The sequence below is a fragment of the Oncorhynchus keta genome, chromosome 10 (genome assembly GCF_023373465.1).
Source record: "Oncorhynchus keta strain PuntledgeMale-10-30-2019 chromosome 10, Oket_V2, whole genome shotgun sequence".
In the NCBI taxonomy this organism is placed as follows: Eukaryota; Metazoa; Chordata; class Actinopteri; order Salmoniformes; family Salmonidae; genus Oncorhynchus; species Oncorhynchus keta.
The window spans coordinates 71,624,475-71,637,530 of NC_068430.1; the positions used below are offsets into that span (position 1 = coordinate 71,624,475).

A 13,056-nucleotide genomic window follows, 5' to 3' on the forward strand; every position below is an offset into this window, starting at 1 on the left:
AGAACAATAAGTGTATTCTCAAAGTATATATTTGATATCTACTCAAGTACCTATTCATTGATGAACATCTAGACCAGGTTCAATCCCTACCACTAGAGGACAGTGCTGTTCATGGAAAAAATCAACATAGAGTACCATACAATTTTATAGTATTTACAATTTAATACAGATGAGAATATTCCTACATTTATACAACATTCATTGACAATATTTTACAGACTAAGCACATATCATGTATACATACAGTACACAAATATATTAAATATTTTTTTTTTTGTACAAAAACAATGTGTTATTTTATCAAAAGGTAATACATATATCAGATGTATCTTTTCACACCCCATTGGCTACACTCTTTTATGGTCCAATAGAAACAGTCTACATAGAGGTGGTCCTGCCCTCTCTTGATGCCAGACAGAATCTTATTGCGTTTCCTCTTATATTTCTCTGCTTTCTACAGCTGGTCACATTTAAATTTTGTCCTCCACCCCCCCCCAAGTGGTTCAGTTCTCGGTCACGCTCAGTATCTGTCACTGTACTCCTCCTCTACCTGTTGCCGGGCTAGCATGGCCTGTATCAGAGCACTACCGGAGCCTGACGCATCTGGGTGCTGTGAAGAAGCAGGCGCCCGGTAAAACTCGCTCTCCTCCTCCTCTGCTCTCTGCCTGGCCTGCATGACCTGCATCATCGCACTGGGTGTTGATGACACTGGGTGTTCTGAATGTACTGGCGTCTGGTAAAACTCGCTCTCCTCCTCCTCTGCTCTCTGCCTGGCCTGCATGACCTGCATCATCGCACTGGGTGTTGATGACACTGGGTGTTCTGAATGTACTGGCGTCTGGTAAAACTCGTCCTCTTCCTGCTCTGACTCCGCCCTCTGCCTGGCTTGCATCACCTGTATCATCGCACTGGGTAACGCGTTTACTGGGTTCTGTGACTGAACTGGCGCCCGGTAAAACTCGTCCTCATTCTGTGACTCCGCCCTTTGCCTGGCTTGCATGGCCTGTATCAGTGCACTGGAGGGCGCAGGTGTTTGGTCTGCAGGAAATGGCACCCCGCGATAACTGGCTACATCCTGGTCCTCTGCGTATTGCCTGGCTAGCATGGCCTGCATCATAGCACTCGATGTCGTGGAGACTGAGTGGCCGGAAGGCATAGGCACACCGAAAGAGCTGCTGCTGTCACCATTCTCTTGCTCCAACCGCTGTCGGGCAATCAGAGCCTGGAGCATGCCAGAGGAGGATTCATTTTCCTGTCTTTTCCTGACCTGATTGAGAGAAAGGGTTATAGTTCAAGTATGACATTTGAAATAACATTGGAGTTTAGGTATTTATTGTAAGTTAGATCGTCTCAAGGTTACGTTAGATAGTCTCAAGGTTAAGTTAGATAGTCACAAGGTTAAGTTAGATAGTCACAAGGTTACGTTAGATAGTCTCAAGGTTAAATACGATAGTCTCAAGGTTACATTAGAGAGTCTCAAGGTTAAATACGATAGTCTCAAGGTTACATTAGAGAGTCTCAAGGTTAAATACGATAGTCTCAAGGTTACGTTAGATAGTCTCAAGGTTAAATACGATAGTCTCAAGGTTACATTAGAGAGTCTCAAGGTTAAATACGATAGTCTCAAGGTTACATTAGAGAGTCTCAAGGTTAAATACAATAGTCTCAAGGTTACGTTAGATAGTCTCAAGGTTAAATACGATAGTCTCAAGGTTACGTTAGATAGTCTCAAGGTTAAATACAATAGTCTCAAGGTTACGTTAGATAGTCTCAAGGTTAAATACGATAGTCTCAAGGTTACGTTAGATAGTCTCAAGGTTAAATACAATAGTCTCAAGGTTACGTTAGATAGTCTCAAGGTTAAATACGATAGTCTCAAGGTTAAATACAATAGTCTCAAGGTTATGTTAGATAGTCTCAAGGTTAAATACGATAGTCTCAAGGTCATTTCTCTTTGATCCTCTCACCTGTTTTTTCTTTTTCTGTTTGTTCTGCTTGGATTTCTGAAGGTTCTGTAGCTTCTCCAACAAGAACGCCTTGTCCTTCCCTTCCTAATAAAGGGAGAGAGAGAGAGAGAGAGAGAGAGAGAGAGAGAGAGAGAGAGAGAGAGAGAGAGAGAGAGAGAGAGAGAGAGAGAGAGAGAGAGAGAGAGAGAGAGAGAGAGAGGAGACAGAGAGAGAGAGAGAGAGGAGAGAGAGAGAGAGAGAGAGAGAGACAGAGAGAGAGAGAGAGAGAGAGACAGAGAGAGAGAGAGAGAGAGAGAGAGAGAGAGAGAGAGAGAGAGAGAGACAACCAGAGAGAGAGGGAGTGAAAGAGAGAGATAGTACGTTCTAGACAGTCAATACATTTCATAAAAACAACAAATGAACAACATCAACACTGCACATTCAAATGAAATCAGGTAAATATATTACTCCGGCACTTCAACAACATCATAACGTAGACACAACCACTTCGGACACAACAGCTCTGATGGACGTGACACGTCGGACCAGACAGCTCACCAGAACTCACATTAACAATCTGCTGTCTCAGTAGAGTGATAAGCAGCTGGCGTCCCTGAGTGATCTGCCTGAAGATGTAAATGAACACACTGTGGAAAGGAGGTCAGTAAGTGACTTTGTATTATAGTATGTGAAAGGGCAAAGTAGGCAAACATAAAGTGCCACTAGATTGTATTTGAAGGCTTGATCGGGTAGACAACGCTATAAAAGCTGAATGCATTGCTTGATAGGATTTCAGTATACTGCTTCAAGGCAGGTAGCCTAGCGGTTAAGAGCATTGGGCCAGTAACCGAAAGGTCGCTGGTTTGAATCACTAAGCTGACTAGGTGAAAAATTTACCGTTGTGACCTTGAGCAAGGCACTTCACCCTAAGTGCTCCTGTAAGTCTATGGATAAGAGTGACTTGCAAAATGTACAAATCAATATTTTGACAAACAGCTCAAACGATCAATCATTTCTAGGAATCATGATCAAGTTAAGTTTATGACTTAGATGCCTTATATCACGTTTTCAAGACAACTGTCACTTTACCGTAAGACTGTGCTTTAAAACTACTTGCTACCTTCTTAAACACAACTTTAACCCAACATAACCACCTTAACATGAACAAAGAGGAACTCACAGGATGATGAGAGAGACCAGGAAGTAGAATATCTCACTCCTGATGACGTGCTGGTAGATCCAGACAGTCCACCGAAACGCATCCACCCTGTTCAAATCGTCCATCCAGATCTGTATTGCACTGAAGGTGGTGTTGAGGCCCCTGAAGGGCCCACACTTGTCTGAGGGGGGCAGACTGGGGGAGGGATCAGGGGAGACATGGCAGATTGAAATGCTTAGGTCAGAGAAAAGGAGCCAAAGTCAACCAACTTTCAATCATCCAACTTTCAGCACATTTTCAACTTTCTTACTGGAAGGTTTAAGTATAGCGTCATGCTTTTGAATAGCTGCTAATCAAACAGCATGATTCCACGGACTATCTCAGCCCCTAAAATTAAACCAAACTGAATTTTATCAATTAATGGTTATCAATTAATGACAGACTCCAGTTCTTCTGAACAAGCCATATTTATCCAGAACTAGATGGAATTTGAACCACTCCATATATTTACAGGTGTTTGTTTGGCCTTGCCTTAATCTATGACAGCCTTAACATAAGTCCCTAGATTAACCTTGCCCTGACCGCTTATACACCTACGTCCACACGGTGTAGGCCACCATGGACAGAGCCCCTACGAAGGAAGGGAAGAAGAGGATAGCGATGAAGATGGTTTGCATCTGAGCCGCCCTGCCGGCTCGCCTCGGGGGCTGGCAGTTCTGGGTCAGGCTGACCTGGAGGACACAAAGTATAGACCGGGCATTACAAAGCTGGAGAGGGAGATAGAGAGAGGAGGAGCCTGGTGATGGTGTCTTGGCAACGGCACGATTTGATGAACAGGTAAACAAACAATGACCTTTGACAATAAGGGAGAACTGAGAGTAACAATTAACCTGCACCTTAACCAGTAATAAAGTCATTATTAATTTGTCAGGGAGGTTTTTATTTGTATTTTATTTCACCTTTATTTAACTAGGCAAGTCAGTTACCTCGTTGGACTTCATGTTTTTTATTTAATTTTACCTTTATTTAACTAGGCAAGTCAGTTAAGAACAAATTCTTATTTTCAATGACAGCCTCAGAACAATGGGTTAACTGCCTGTTCAGGGGCAGAACGACAGATTTGTACCTTGTCAGCTCGGGGGTATGAACTTGCAACCTTCCGGTTACTAGTCCAACACTCTTAACCACTAGGCTACCCTGCCGCCCCAAACAATACATGTATGTTTTGTTCGATAAAGTTCATATTTATATCCAAAAACCTCAGTTTACATTGGCGCCAAAACATCCGGTTATTTTGTAGAGAGCCACATCAATTTACAGAAATACTCATCATAAATGTTGATGAAAATACAAGTGTTATGCATGGAACTTTAGATAAACTTCTCCTTAAAGCAACCACTGTGTCAGATTTCAAAAAAGCTTTACCGGAAAAGCACACCATGCAATAATCTGAGTACAGCGCTCAAACAACAAAACAAGCCATACAGATATGTTGTGGAGTCAACAGAAGTCAGAAATAGCATTATAAATATTCGCTTACCTTTGATGATCTTCGTCAGAATGCACTCCCAGGAATCCCAGTTCCACAATAAATGTTTGATTTGTTCGATAAAGTCCATAATTTATGTCCAAATACCTCCTTTTTGTTCGCACGTTTAGTACACAATCCAAACTCACAAGGTGCGGGTAAGTCCAGGCGAAAGTTCAGGCGAAAAGTCATACTACAGTTCGTAGAAACATGTCAAACGATGTATAGAATCAATTTTTAGGATGTTTTTAACATAAATATTCAATAATGTTCCAACCGGAGAATTCCTTTGTCTGTAGAAATGCGATGGGATGCAGGTCGCTCTCACATGACCGCGCGTGATCAGCTCATGTCACTCTGGCAGACGTCTGACTCATTCAGCTCTCATTCCCCCCTCCTTCACAGTAGAAGCATCAAACAAGGTTCTAAAGACTGTTAACATCTAGTGGAAGCCTTAGGAAGTGCAATATGACCCCATAGACACCATATATTCAATAGGCAATGACTTGAAAAACTACAAACCTCAGATTTCCCACTTCCTTGTTGGATTTTGTTCTCTGGTTTTTGCCTGCCAACACTACATAAAGAGAGACCTAAAGACAACAACAAAGCAAGGCAGCAACACATGGCAACACAACATGGTAGCAGCAAACATAGTAGCAGTACAAAACATGGTACAAACATTATTGGGCACAGAACAACAGCACAAAGGGCAAGAAGGTAGAGACAACATTACATCACGCAAACCAGCCACAACTGTCAGTAAGAGTGTCCATGATCGAGTCTTTGAATGAAGAGATTGAGATAAGACTGTCCAGTTTGAGTGTTTGTTGCAGCTTGTTCCAGTCGCTGGCTGCAGCAAACTGAAAAGAGGAGTGACCCAGGGATGTGTGTGCTTTGGGGACCTTTAACAGGTATCATGTTATTGTATTTGATCAACTAAATCCTTTATTGCAGACACCTTCCACTTGTAGTTTTTTTTCTTCAGATGAATTGATGAACATGTAATGATTTCCCTGTATGTACCACAGGGGAAACAACCTCTTAATTTCCAGGACACTCATATATGTTTCCTCATTGTATTGGAAAATCCTAGTGACCATCGCTACCATCTGTAAATAGAGCTAATTCTATGCCATTCAAGCGGGTCATGAAACATTGAGCACCCTCTTCAGAAGAGAGTAACACGAGCCTGGCCCATTCTGCTATGGCATGGTATCTAGGGCAGAGAATCAACACTGTGCTGCGCTCGCAATAACAAATTCCTGCTGGGATCACTTGCCATACTAAAATGTACTCACTTTCTGTACTATAAAATACTTTTTTCACTGTACTGAATATGTACTCACTGCTTTGGATAAGAAGTGTCTGCTAAGGGGCCTATATTATCTACCATACTGAACAGGTTACCTTCTTTAGGTAGAAGAACCATAATGAATAGGTAGAAGAACCATACTGAACAGGTTACCTTCTTTAGGTAGAAGAACCATACTGAACAGGTTACCTTCTTTAGGTAGAAGAACCATACTGAACAGGTTACCTTCTTTAGGTAGAAGAACCATACTGAACAGGTTACCTTCTTTAGGTAGAAGAACCATACTGAACAGGTTACCTTCTTTAGGTAGAAGAACCATACTGAACAGGTTACCTTCTTTAGGTAGAAGAACCATACTGAACAGGTTACCTTCTTTAGGTAGAAGAACCATACTGAACAGGTTACCTTCTTTAGGTAGAAGAACCATAATGAATAGGTAGAAGAACCATACTGAACAGGTTACCTTCTTTAGGTAGAAGAACCATACTGAACAGGTTACCTTCTTTAGGTAGAAGAACCATACTGAACAGGTTACCTTCTTTAGGTAGAAGAACCATACTGAACAGGTTACCTTCTTTAGGTAGAAGAACCATACTGAACAGGTTACCTTCTTTAGGTAGAAGAACCATACTGAACAGGTTACCTTCTTTAGGTAGAAGAACCATACTGAACAGGTTACCTTCTTTAGGTAGAAGAACCGTACTGAACAGGTTACCTTCTTCAGGTAGAAGAACCATACTGAACAGGTTACCTTCTTTAGGTAGAAGAACCATACTGAACAGGTTACCTTCTTTAGGTAGAAGAACCATACTGAACAGGTTACCTTCTTTAGGTAGAAGAACCATACTGAACAGGTTACCTTCTTTAGGTAGAAGAACCATACTGAACAGGTTACCTTCTTTAGGTAGAAGAGGATGAAGAACTTGATTATCTGTATCACTGGGAGAAGGGGAGAGAAGTAGATTCCGATCCTGCAGACAGAAAAACATGGTTATAAGAATTGACCATATCTCATCCACAGTGGTGTTATGTTTTACTATGAAAATAGATGGAGCTATATAGATGAACAGAGATTAGAGTCGAGGACAGCACAGTTCAGTACAGTAGAGTACAGTAGAGCACAGTACAGTAGAGTACAGTACAGTAGAGCACAGTACAGTAGAGTACAGTAGAGTACAGTACAGTAGAGTGCAGTACAGTAGAGTACAGTACAGTAGAGTGCAGTACAGTAGAGTACAGTAGAGTGCAGTAGAGTACAGTACAGTAGAGTACAGTAGAGTGCAGTAGAGTACAGTACAGTAGAGTGCAGTACAGTAGAGTACAGTACAGGAGAGTACAGTACAGGAGAGTACAGTACAGTAGAGTACAGTACAGTAGAGTACAGTACAGTAGAGTGCAGTACAGTAGAGTACAGTAGAGTGCAGTAGAGTACAGTACAGTAGAGTACAGTGTAATGAAATAACGTCAGTACCATGCCAGGGTCTGTGCATAGATCAGGTCAAGGACATTCCTGGCAACGTCAAACTCTGGAACTCCCAGGCTCTGTATGCATTTAGTCCCAATGACACTGGTGGAGAAAAGAACTAAGGAGTTACAGAAGAGCATTTTTCAATGAAACCTTCCCTCCAAACAGAAAGATGAGTTATAGTATAGAATTCTACTGTATACTGTAGCATGTTTAGCTTTAAGTGAACACGTTATGGGAAAATGTGTTTCGAAAATGCCACTCACTTGCTCAGGAACTCTCCAAAGAAGGATCCTAACATTATGAAGAGGAAGTCCATAATAACCAGTCTGTACAAGGCTTGTCCTACGATGGACTCCCAGCACTAAGACCAACGATTGGAATCACAGTGGTGAATGAACACACAGTACATATCAGTGACAATCAAAAACATTTTTGAAAGCATGAATGTGATTTGGTTTAAAAGGACTTACTGAAAATGTATTGGCCACATCCTTCATCCAGTAGTAGCAGAGAATACCCAGAATGGACATCTTGAGAATGACATTTCTAAAAAGGAAAAAGGAATTCAAAACATCATTCAAAACATCAGTACAGTATATGACAGTTCTGTTTTTTCCTGATATTGTATAGTCTTTATTTATGCATTACTGTAATATTTAATTCAGCCGTTACTTTAAATTGATCATTGAGCAAATAGTTTTGATCAATCGATTTCAATATACTGTACCAGTCAAAGGTTTGGACACACCTACTCCAGGGTTTATCTTTATTTTTTACTATTTTCTACATTGTAGAATAAAAGTGAAGACATCAAAACTATGAAATAACACATGGAATCATGTGGTAACCAAAAAAAAGTGTTAAACAAATCAAATTGTATCAAGAATATTCATATCTTTGCTTCAGGTCCTGAGCTACTGGCAGTTAGATTTTGTGTATGTCATTTTAGGCAGAAATTGGAAAAAAGGGTATGATCTGTTGACATGAAGGTCAGTCAATCTGGAAGATTTCAAGAACTTTCTTCAAGTGCAGTCGCAAAAACCATCAAGCGCTATGATGAAACTGGCTCTCATGAGGACCACCACAGGAAAGCAAGACCCAGAGTTTCCTCTGCAACAGAGGACAAGTTCATTAGAGTTACCAGCCTCAGAAATTGCAGCCCAAATCAATTCTTTACAGAGTTCAAGTAACAGACACATCGCAACATCAACTGTTCAGAGGAGACTGCGTGAATCCGACCTTCATGGTCGATTGCTGCAAACAAACCACTACTAAAGGAAACCAATAATATGAAGAGACCTCCTTGGGCCAAGAAACATGAGCAATGGACATTAGACCGGTGGAAATCTGTCATTTTGGTCTGAAGAGTCCAAATGTGAGATTTTTGGTTCAAACCTCTGTGTTTTGTGAGACGCAGAGTAAGTGAAGGATCTCTGCATGTGTGGTTCCCACTGTGAAGCATGGAGGAGGATTTGTGATGGTGTGGGGGTGCTTTGCTGGTGACACTGTCAGTGATTTATTTAGAATTAAAGGCACACTTAACCAGCATGGCTACCACAGCATTCTGCAGTGATACGCCATCCTATTCTGGTTTGCACTTAGTGGGACTATCATTTTGACCCCAAAACACCTCTTGTCTGTGTAAGGGCTATTTGACCAAGAAGGAGAGTGATAGAGTGCTGCATCAGATGACCTGGCCTCCACAATCACCCGACCTCAACCCATTTGAGATGAGTTGGACCGCAGAGTGAAAAGGAAAAGCAGCCAACAAGTGCTCAGCATATTTGGGAACTCCTTCAAGACTGTTGGAAAAGCATTCCCGGTGAAGCTGGTTGAGAGAATGCCAAAGTGTGCAAAGCTGTCATCAAGGCAAAGGGTGGCAACTTTGAACAATCTAAAATATATTTCGATTTTTTTAACACTTTTTTGGTTACGACATGAGTAGGTGTATCTAAACTTTTGACCGGTCGCTTATGTATTTTTAAATGTGTTTTGTATCCATCTCTAACCTGACTATGATGGCATAGACCTGCATGCGAGGGTTGGAGTAGTGCTCTATCTTTTTGAACAGAGAGTAGAAGAGAGGGACGACCAGATTGATCAGGGACACCACAAAGGGGAGGAGGAGAGTAGCGGCCTCCTCCAGGAGAGAGCCGGAAGCTTTGTCCGCTGACTGCCTCGTCCGCTGGAAAGATACCATAGTAGGTCAGTTTGTTCTGATCTAAGGACAGGTTTGTGTTTCCCCCATGTTAAAAAGAGGCGTTGGAGAGGGTGAGCTGTTCATAGATCAGTGCCTAGAGGCAACCAGCCTGGAGAAAAGATAAGACACTGAAGTCTGGACATAATCAATCACAGCTTTAGCAAGATAGTGTCCAGTTTGCATTTGAGATTTACCCCGATGTTTTACACAAAAGGTTCAGATTTTTATGTTTCCATCTACGCAGGCCGGCACCCATGTCTCACTGGGTCATGTCTCCGGCTGACCTGCTCTGACTTGGAGCCAAGGCCCTGGATACTTTTCAGCTGGCATTTACACAACGATGGCTAACTGTGGACTGTGGACTTTAACACCTTGTCACAAAGCAACAGTCTTGATGATGCAGATGTTGTTGATTCTGCTCTCCCCAAGTCTTTATCGTCACACACCTGATGGAAACACAAACACTTGAGCTTCCATTAACAATAAATCAGTGGTGACACAATGGTGTAGGGTAAGTCTTAGGTGCTCCCGAGTGGCGCAGCGGTCTAAGGCACTGCTTCTCAGTGCCAGAGACATCACTACAGGCACCTTGGTTCAAATCCAGGCTGTATCACAACCGGCCGTGATTGGGAGTCCCATAGGGTGGCGCACAATTGGCCCAGCTTCGTCCGGCCTTGGCCGGTGTAGGCCATCATTGTAAATAAGAAGTTGTTTTTAACTGACTTGCCTAGTTAAATGAAGGTTAAATTGAAAAAAAAAATATTATAATAGTTTGGTGCAAGTGTAGCAACGATGTCACACTAACACCATTATAAAGACCACACCTTGTACAGCCAGGAAAGTAGTATTGTACTGATGCTATATGATTCAGATATCCTCAGGTGCACACAGACACAATGACACACTTCAAATTACTGTATACAAGGGTATGTCTTATACCATGGTCATAGACACTAGTCCCGGAGCTACACATTGTGCAGGAATTTGTTTTAGCCCAGCACTAACACACCTGATTCAACTAATCACCGCCTGGTCTTCATCATACTTAGATGGATCAGGGTCAGCTGATCCCCAGATCATACATTAACAACACAAGTTTTATAAGGAAGCAACGTGCCATCGTGTCACAACGTTTATGTAGGGTCTCCCTTGGGAAAGAGTTCTTCTGACCTCAATGGGACTTCCTGGTTATATGAAAGTTAATAAAATGTACCATACCCATGTGTCATATTGACACAGGAAGTAGACACTGGCGCCACAGCCCAAGGCCATGCCCGTGGAGAGGAGCCAGGTACCCAGGAAGACCCCATAGTGCTTCAGCCTCTCTGTCAGAGGTAGCAGGGCCACCTGGACCTTTTCTGATAAGGACTCCTGGAGGGGAATGGAAACATTATTTCAAAGTTATTTCACAGTTGGTTATCTGAGAGAGATCCTATTTGGGCCCCCTAACAAGTCAGAGAGCAGAGTATTCTATGTATGGAAGAGCAGATCAGTCCTGAGTCACATGTACTGGACATTTATCTAGTCTCTCAAATGTGGGATTTGTTCAGCGATATTACATTCTTTCTTGTAACAAAGCTACAGTTATGATTTGGCCATGAGGTCAACAAAGCTACAGTAATGATATGGACATGAGGTAAACAAAGCTACAGTAATAATATGGACATGAGGTAAACAAAGCTACAATAATTATATGGCAATGAGATCAACAAAGCTACGGTAATGATACAGACATGAGGTAAACAAAGCTACAGTAATTATGTGGCAATGAGATCAACAAAGCTACAGTAATTATATGGCAATGAGATCAACAAAGCTACAGTAATGATCTAGCCATGAGGTCAACAAACCTAAAGTAATGATATGGACATGAGGTCAACAAAGCTACAGTAATGATATGGACATGAGGTCAACAAAGCTACAGTAATGATATGGCAATGAGGTCAACAAAGCTACAGTAATGATATGGACATGAGGTCAACAAAGCTACAGTAATGATATGGCAATGAGGTCAACAAAGCTACAGTAATGATATGGACATGAGGTCAACAAAGCTACAGTAATGATATGGCAATGAGGTCAACAAAGCTACAGTAATGATATGGCAATGAGGTCAACAAAGCTACAGTAATGATATGGCAATGAGGTCAACAAAGCTACAGTAATGATATGGCAATGAGGTCAACAAAGCTACAGTAATGATATAGCCATGAGGTCAACAAAGCTACAATAATGATATGGACATGAGGTAAACAAAGCTACAATAATGATATGGACATGAGGTAAACAAAGCTACAATAATGATATGGACATGAGGTCAACAAAGCTACAGTAATGATATGGCAATGCTAGGTCAAAGCTACAAAGCTGAGATCAGTAATGATATGGCAATGAATGATATGGCAATCAACAAAGCTACAGTAATGATATGGAATGATATGGCCATGAGGTAAAAACAAAGTAATGATATGGACATACAATAATGATATGGACATGAGGTAAAAAGCAAAATGATATGGACATGAGGTACAAAGCTAATGATATGGACATGAGGTAAAAAGCAAAGCTACAATAATGATATGGACATGAGGTAAATGAGGTCAAAAAGCTACAGTAATGAATAATGATATGGACATGAGGTCAACAAAGCTACAGTAATGATATGGCAATGAGGTCAACAAAGCTACAGTAATGATATGATATGGACATGAGGTCAACAAAGCTACAGTAATGATATGGCCATGAGGTCAACAAAGCTACAGTAATGATATGGCAATGAGGTCAACAAAGCTACAGTAATGATATGGCAATGAGGTCAACAAAGCTACAGTAATGATATAGCCATGAGGTCAACAAAGCTACAGTAATGATATGGACATGAGGTAAACAAAGCTACAGTAATAATATGGACATGAGGTAAACAAAGCTACAATAATTATATGGCAATGAGATCAACAAAGCTACGGTAATGATACAGACATGAGGTAAACAAAGCTACAGTAATTATGTGGCAATGAGATCAACAAAGCTACAGTAATTATATGGCAATGAGATCAACAAAGCTACAGTAATGATCTAGCCATGAGGTCAACAAACCTAAAGTAATGATATGGACATGAGGTCAACAAAGCTACAGTAATGATATGGCAATGAGGTCAACAAAGCTACAGTAATGATATGGCAATGAGGTCAACAAAGCTACAGTAATGATATAGCCATGAGGTCAACAAAGCTACAGTAATGATATGGACATGAGGTAAACAAAGCTACAGTAATGATATGGCAATGAGGTCAACAAAGCTACAGTAATGATATAGCCATGAGGTCAACAAAACTACAGTAATAGTTTATCAAAAACAGTGACATTAGTCGCTTGTAAAAGACTGATAACCTGCCAGCTCACACAATATTTGGTTCTGGTTTCCGAGATTACAGTGAAA

The 13,056-nt window shown here is 41.3% G+C and overlaps 1 protein-coding gene and 2 long non-coding RNA genes across 32 annotated transcripts in view; 2 read left to right on the forward strand and 1 right to left on the reverse strand.

Annotated features, from left to right (window-relative positions):
• Window positions 1–132: 132 nt before the first annotated feature.
• LOC118389424 (transmembrane channel-like protein 5) overlaps window positions 133–13,056 on the reverse strand; it is a 36,239-nt gene continuing 23,315 nt past the window's right edge. For 3 of the 7 annotated variants that reach the window (XM_052527829.1, XM_052527830.1, XM_052527831.1), the window contains exons 11-21: window positions 10,835–10,987; window positions 9,426–9,601; window positions 7,887–7,962; window positions 7,680–7,777; window positions 7,420–7,515; window positions 6,844–6,919; window positions 3,703–3,836; window positions 3,127–3,300; window positions 2,515–2,593; window positions 1,968–2,051; window positions 134–1,267 (exon numbers count right to left, since the gene is read on the reverse strand). In XM_052527829.1, coding sequence (XP_052383789.1) covers window positions 521–1,267; window positions 1,968–2,051; window positions 2,515–2,593; window positions 3,127–3,300; window positions 3,703–3,836; window positions 6,844–6,919; window positions 7,420–7,515; window positions 7,680–7,777; window positions 7,887–7,962; window positions 9,426–9,601; window positions 10,835–10,987 — 1,893 coding nt within the window. In that variant the 3' untranslated portion in view covers window positions 134–520. Of the gene's footprint in view, window positions 1,268–1,967; window positions 2,052–2,514; window positions 2,594–3,126; window positions 3,301–3,702; window positions 3,837–6,843; window positions 6,920–7,419; window positions 7,516–7,679; window positions 7,778–7,886; window positions 7,963–9,425; window positions 9,602–10,834; window positions 10,988–13,056 lie in introns of all 7 variants that reach the window. The other 4 variants (XM_052527832.1, XM_052527833.1, XM_052527835.1 and 1 more) reach the window with 4 other exon arrangements.
• On the forward strand, window positions 6,196–6,801 carry LOC127932319 (uncharacterized). 2 transcript variants are annotated; one of them, XR_008144844.1, is made up of 3 exons: window positions 6,196–6,326; window positions 6,385–6,636; window positions 6,673–6,801. It is a non-coding gene; the product is annotated as an uncharacterized LOC127932319 (long non-coding RNA). The 2 variants fall into 2 exon arrangements; XR_008144845.1 differs by having other exon boundaries at window positions 6,196–6,290.
• LOC127932318 (uncharacterized) lies at window positions 10,987–13,055 on the forward strand. 23 transcript variants are annotated; one of them, XR_008144826.1, is made up of 4 exons: window positions 10,987–11,932; window positions 12,363–12,498; window positions 12,737–12,804; window positions 12,839–13,055. It is a non-coding gene; the product is annotated as an uncharacterized LOC127932318 (long non-coding RNA). The 23 variants fall into 23 exon arrangements; XR_008144835.1 differs by having other exon boundaries at window positions 12,363–12,430; XR_008144829.1 differs by adding an exon at window positions 12,256–12,289 and having other exon boundaries at window positions 12,363–12,430; window positions 12,737–12,893.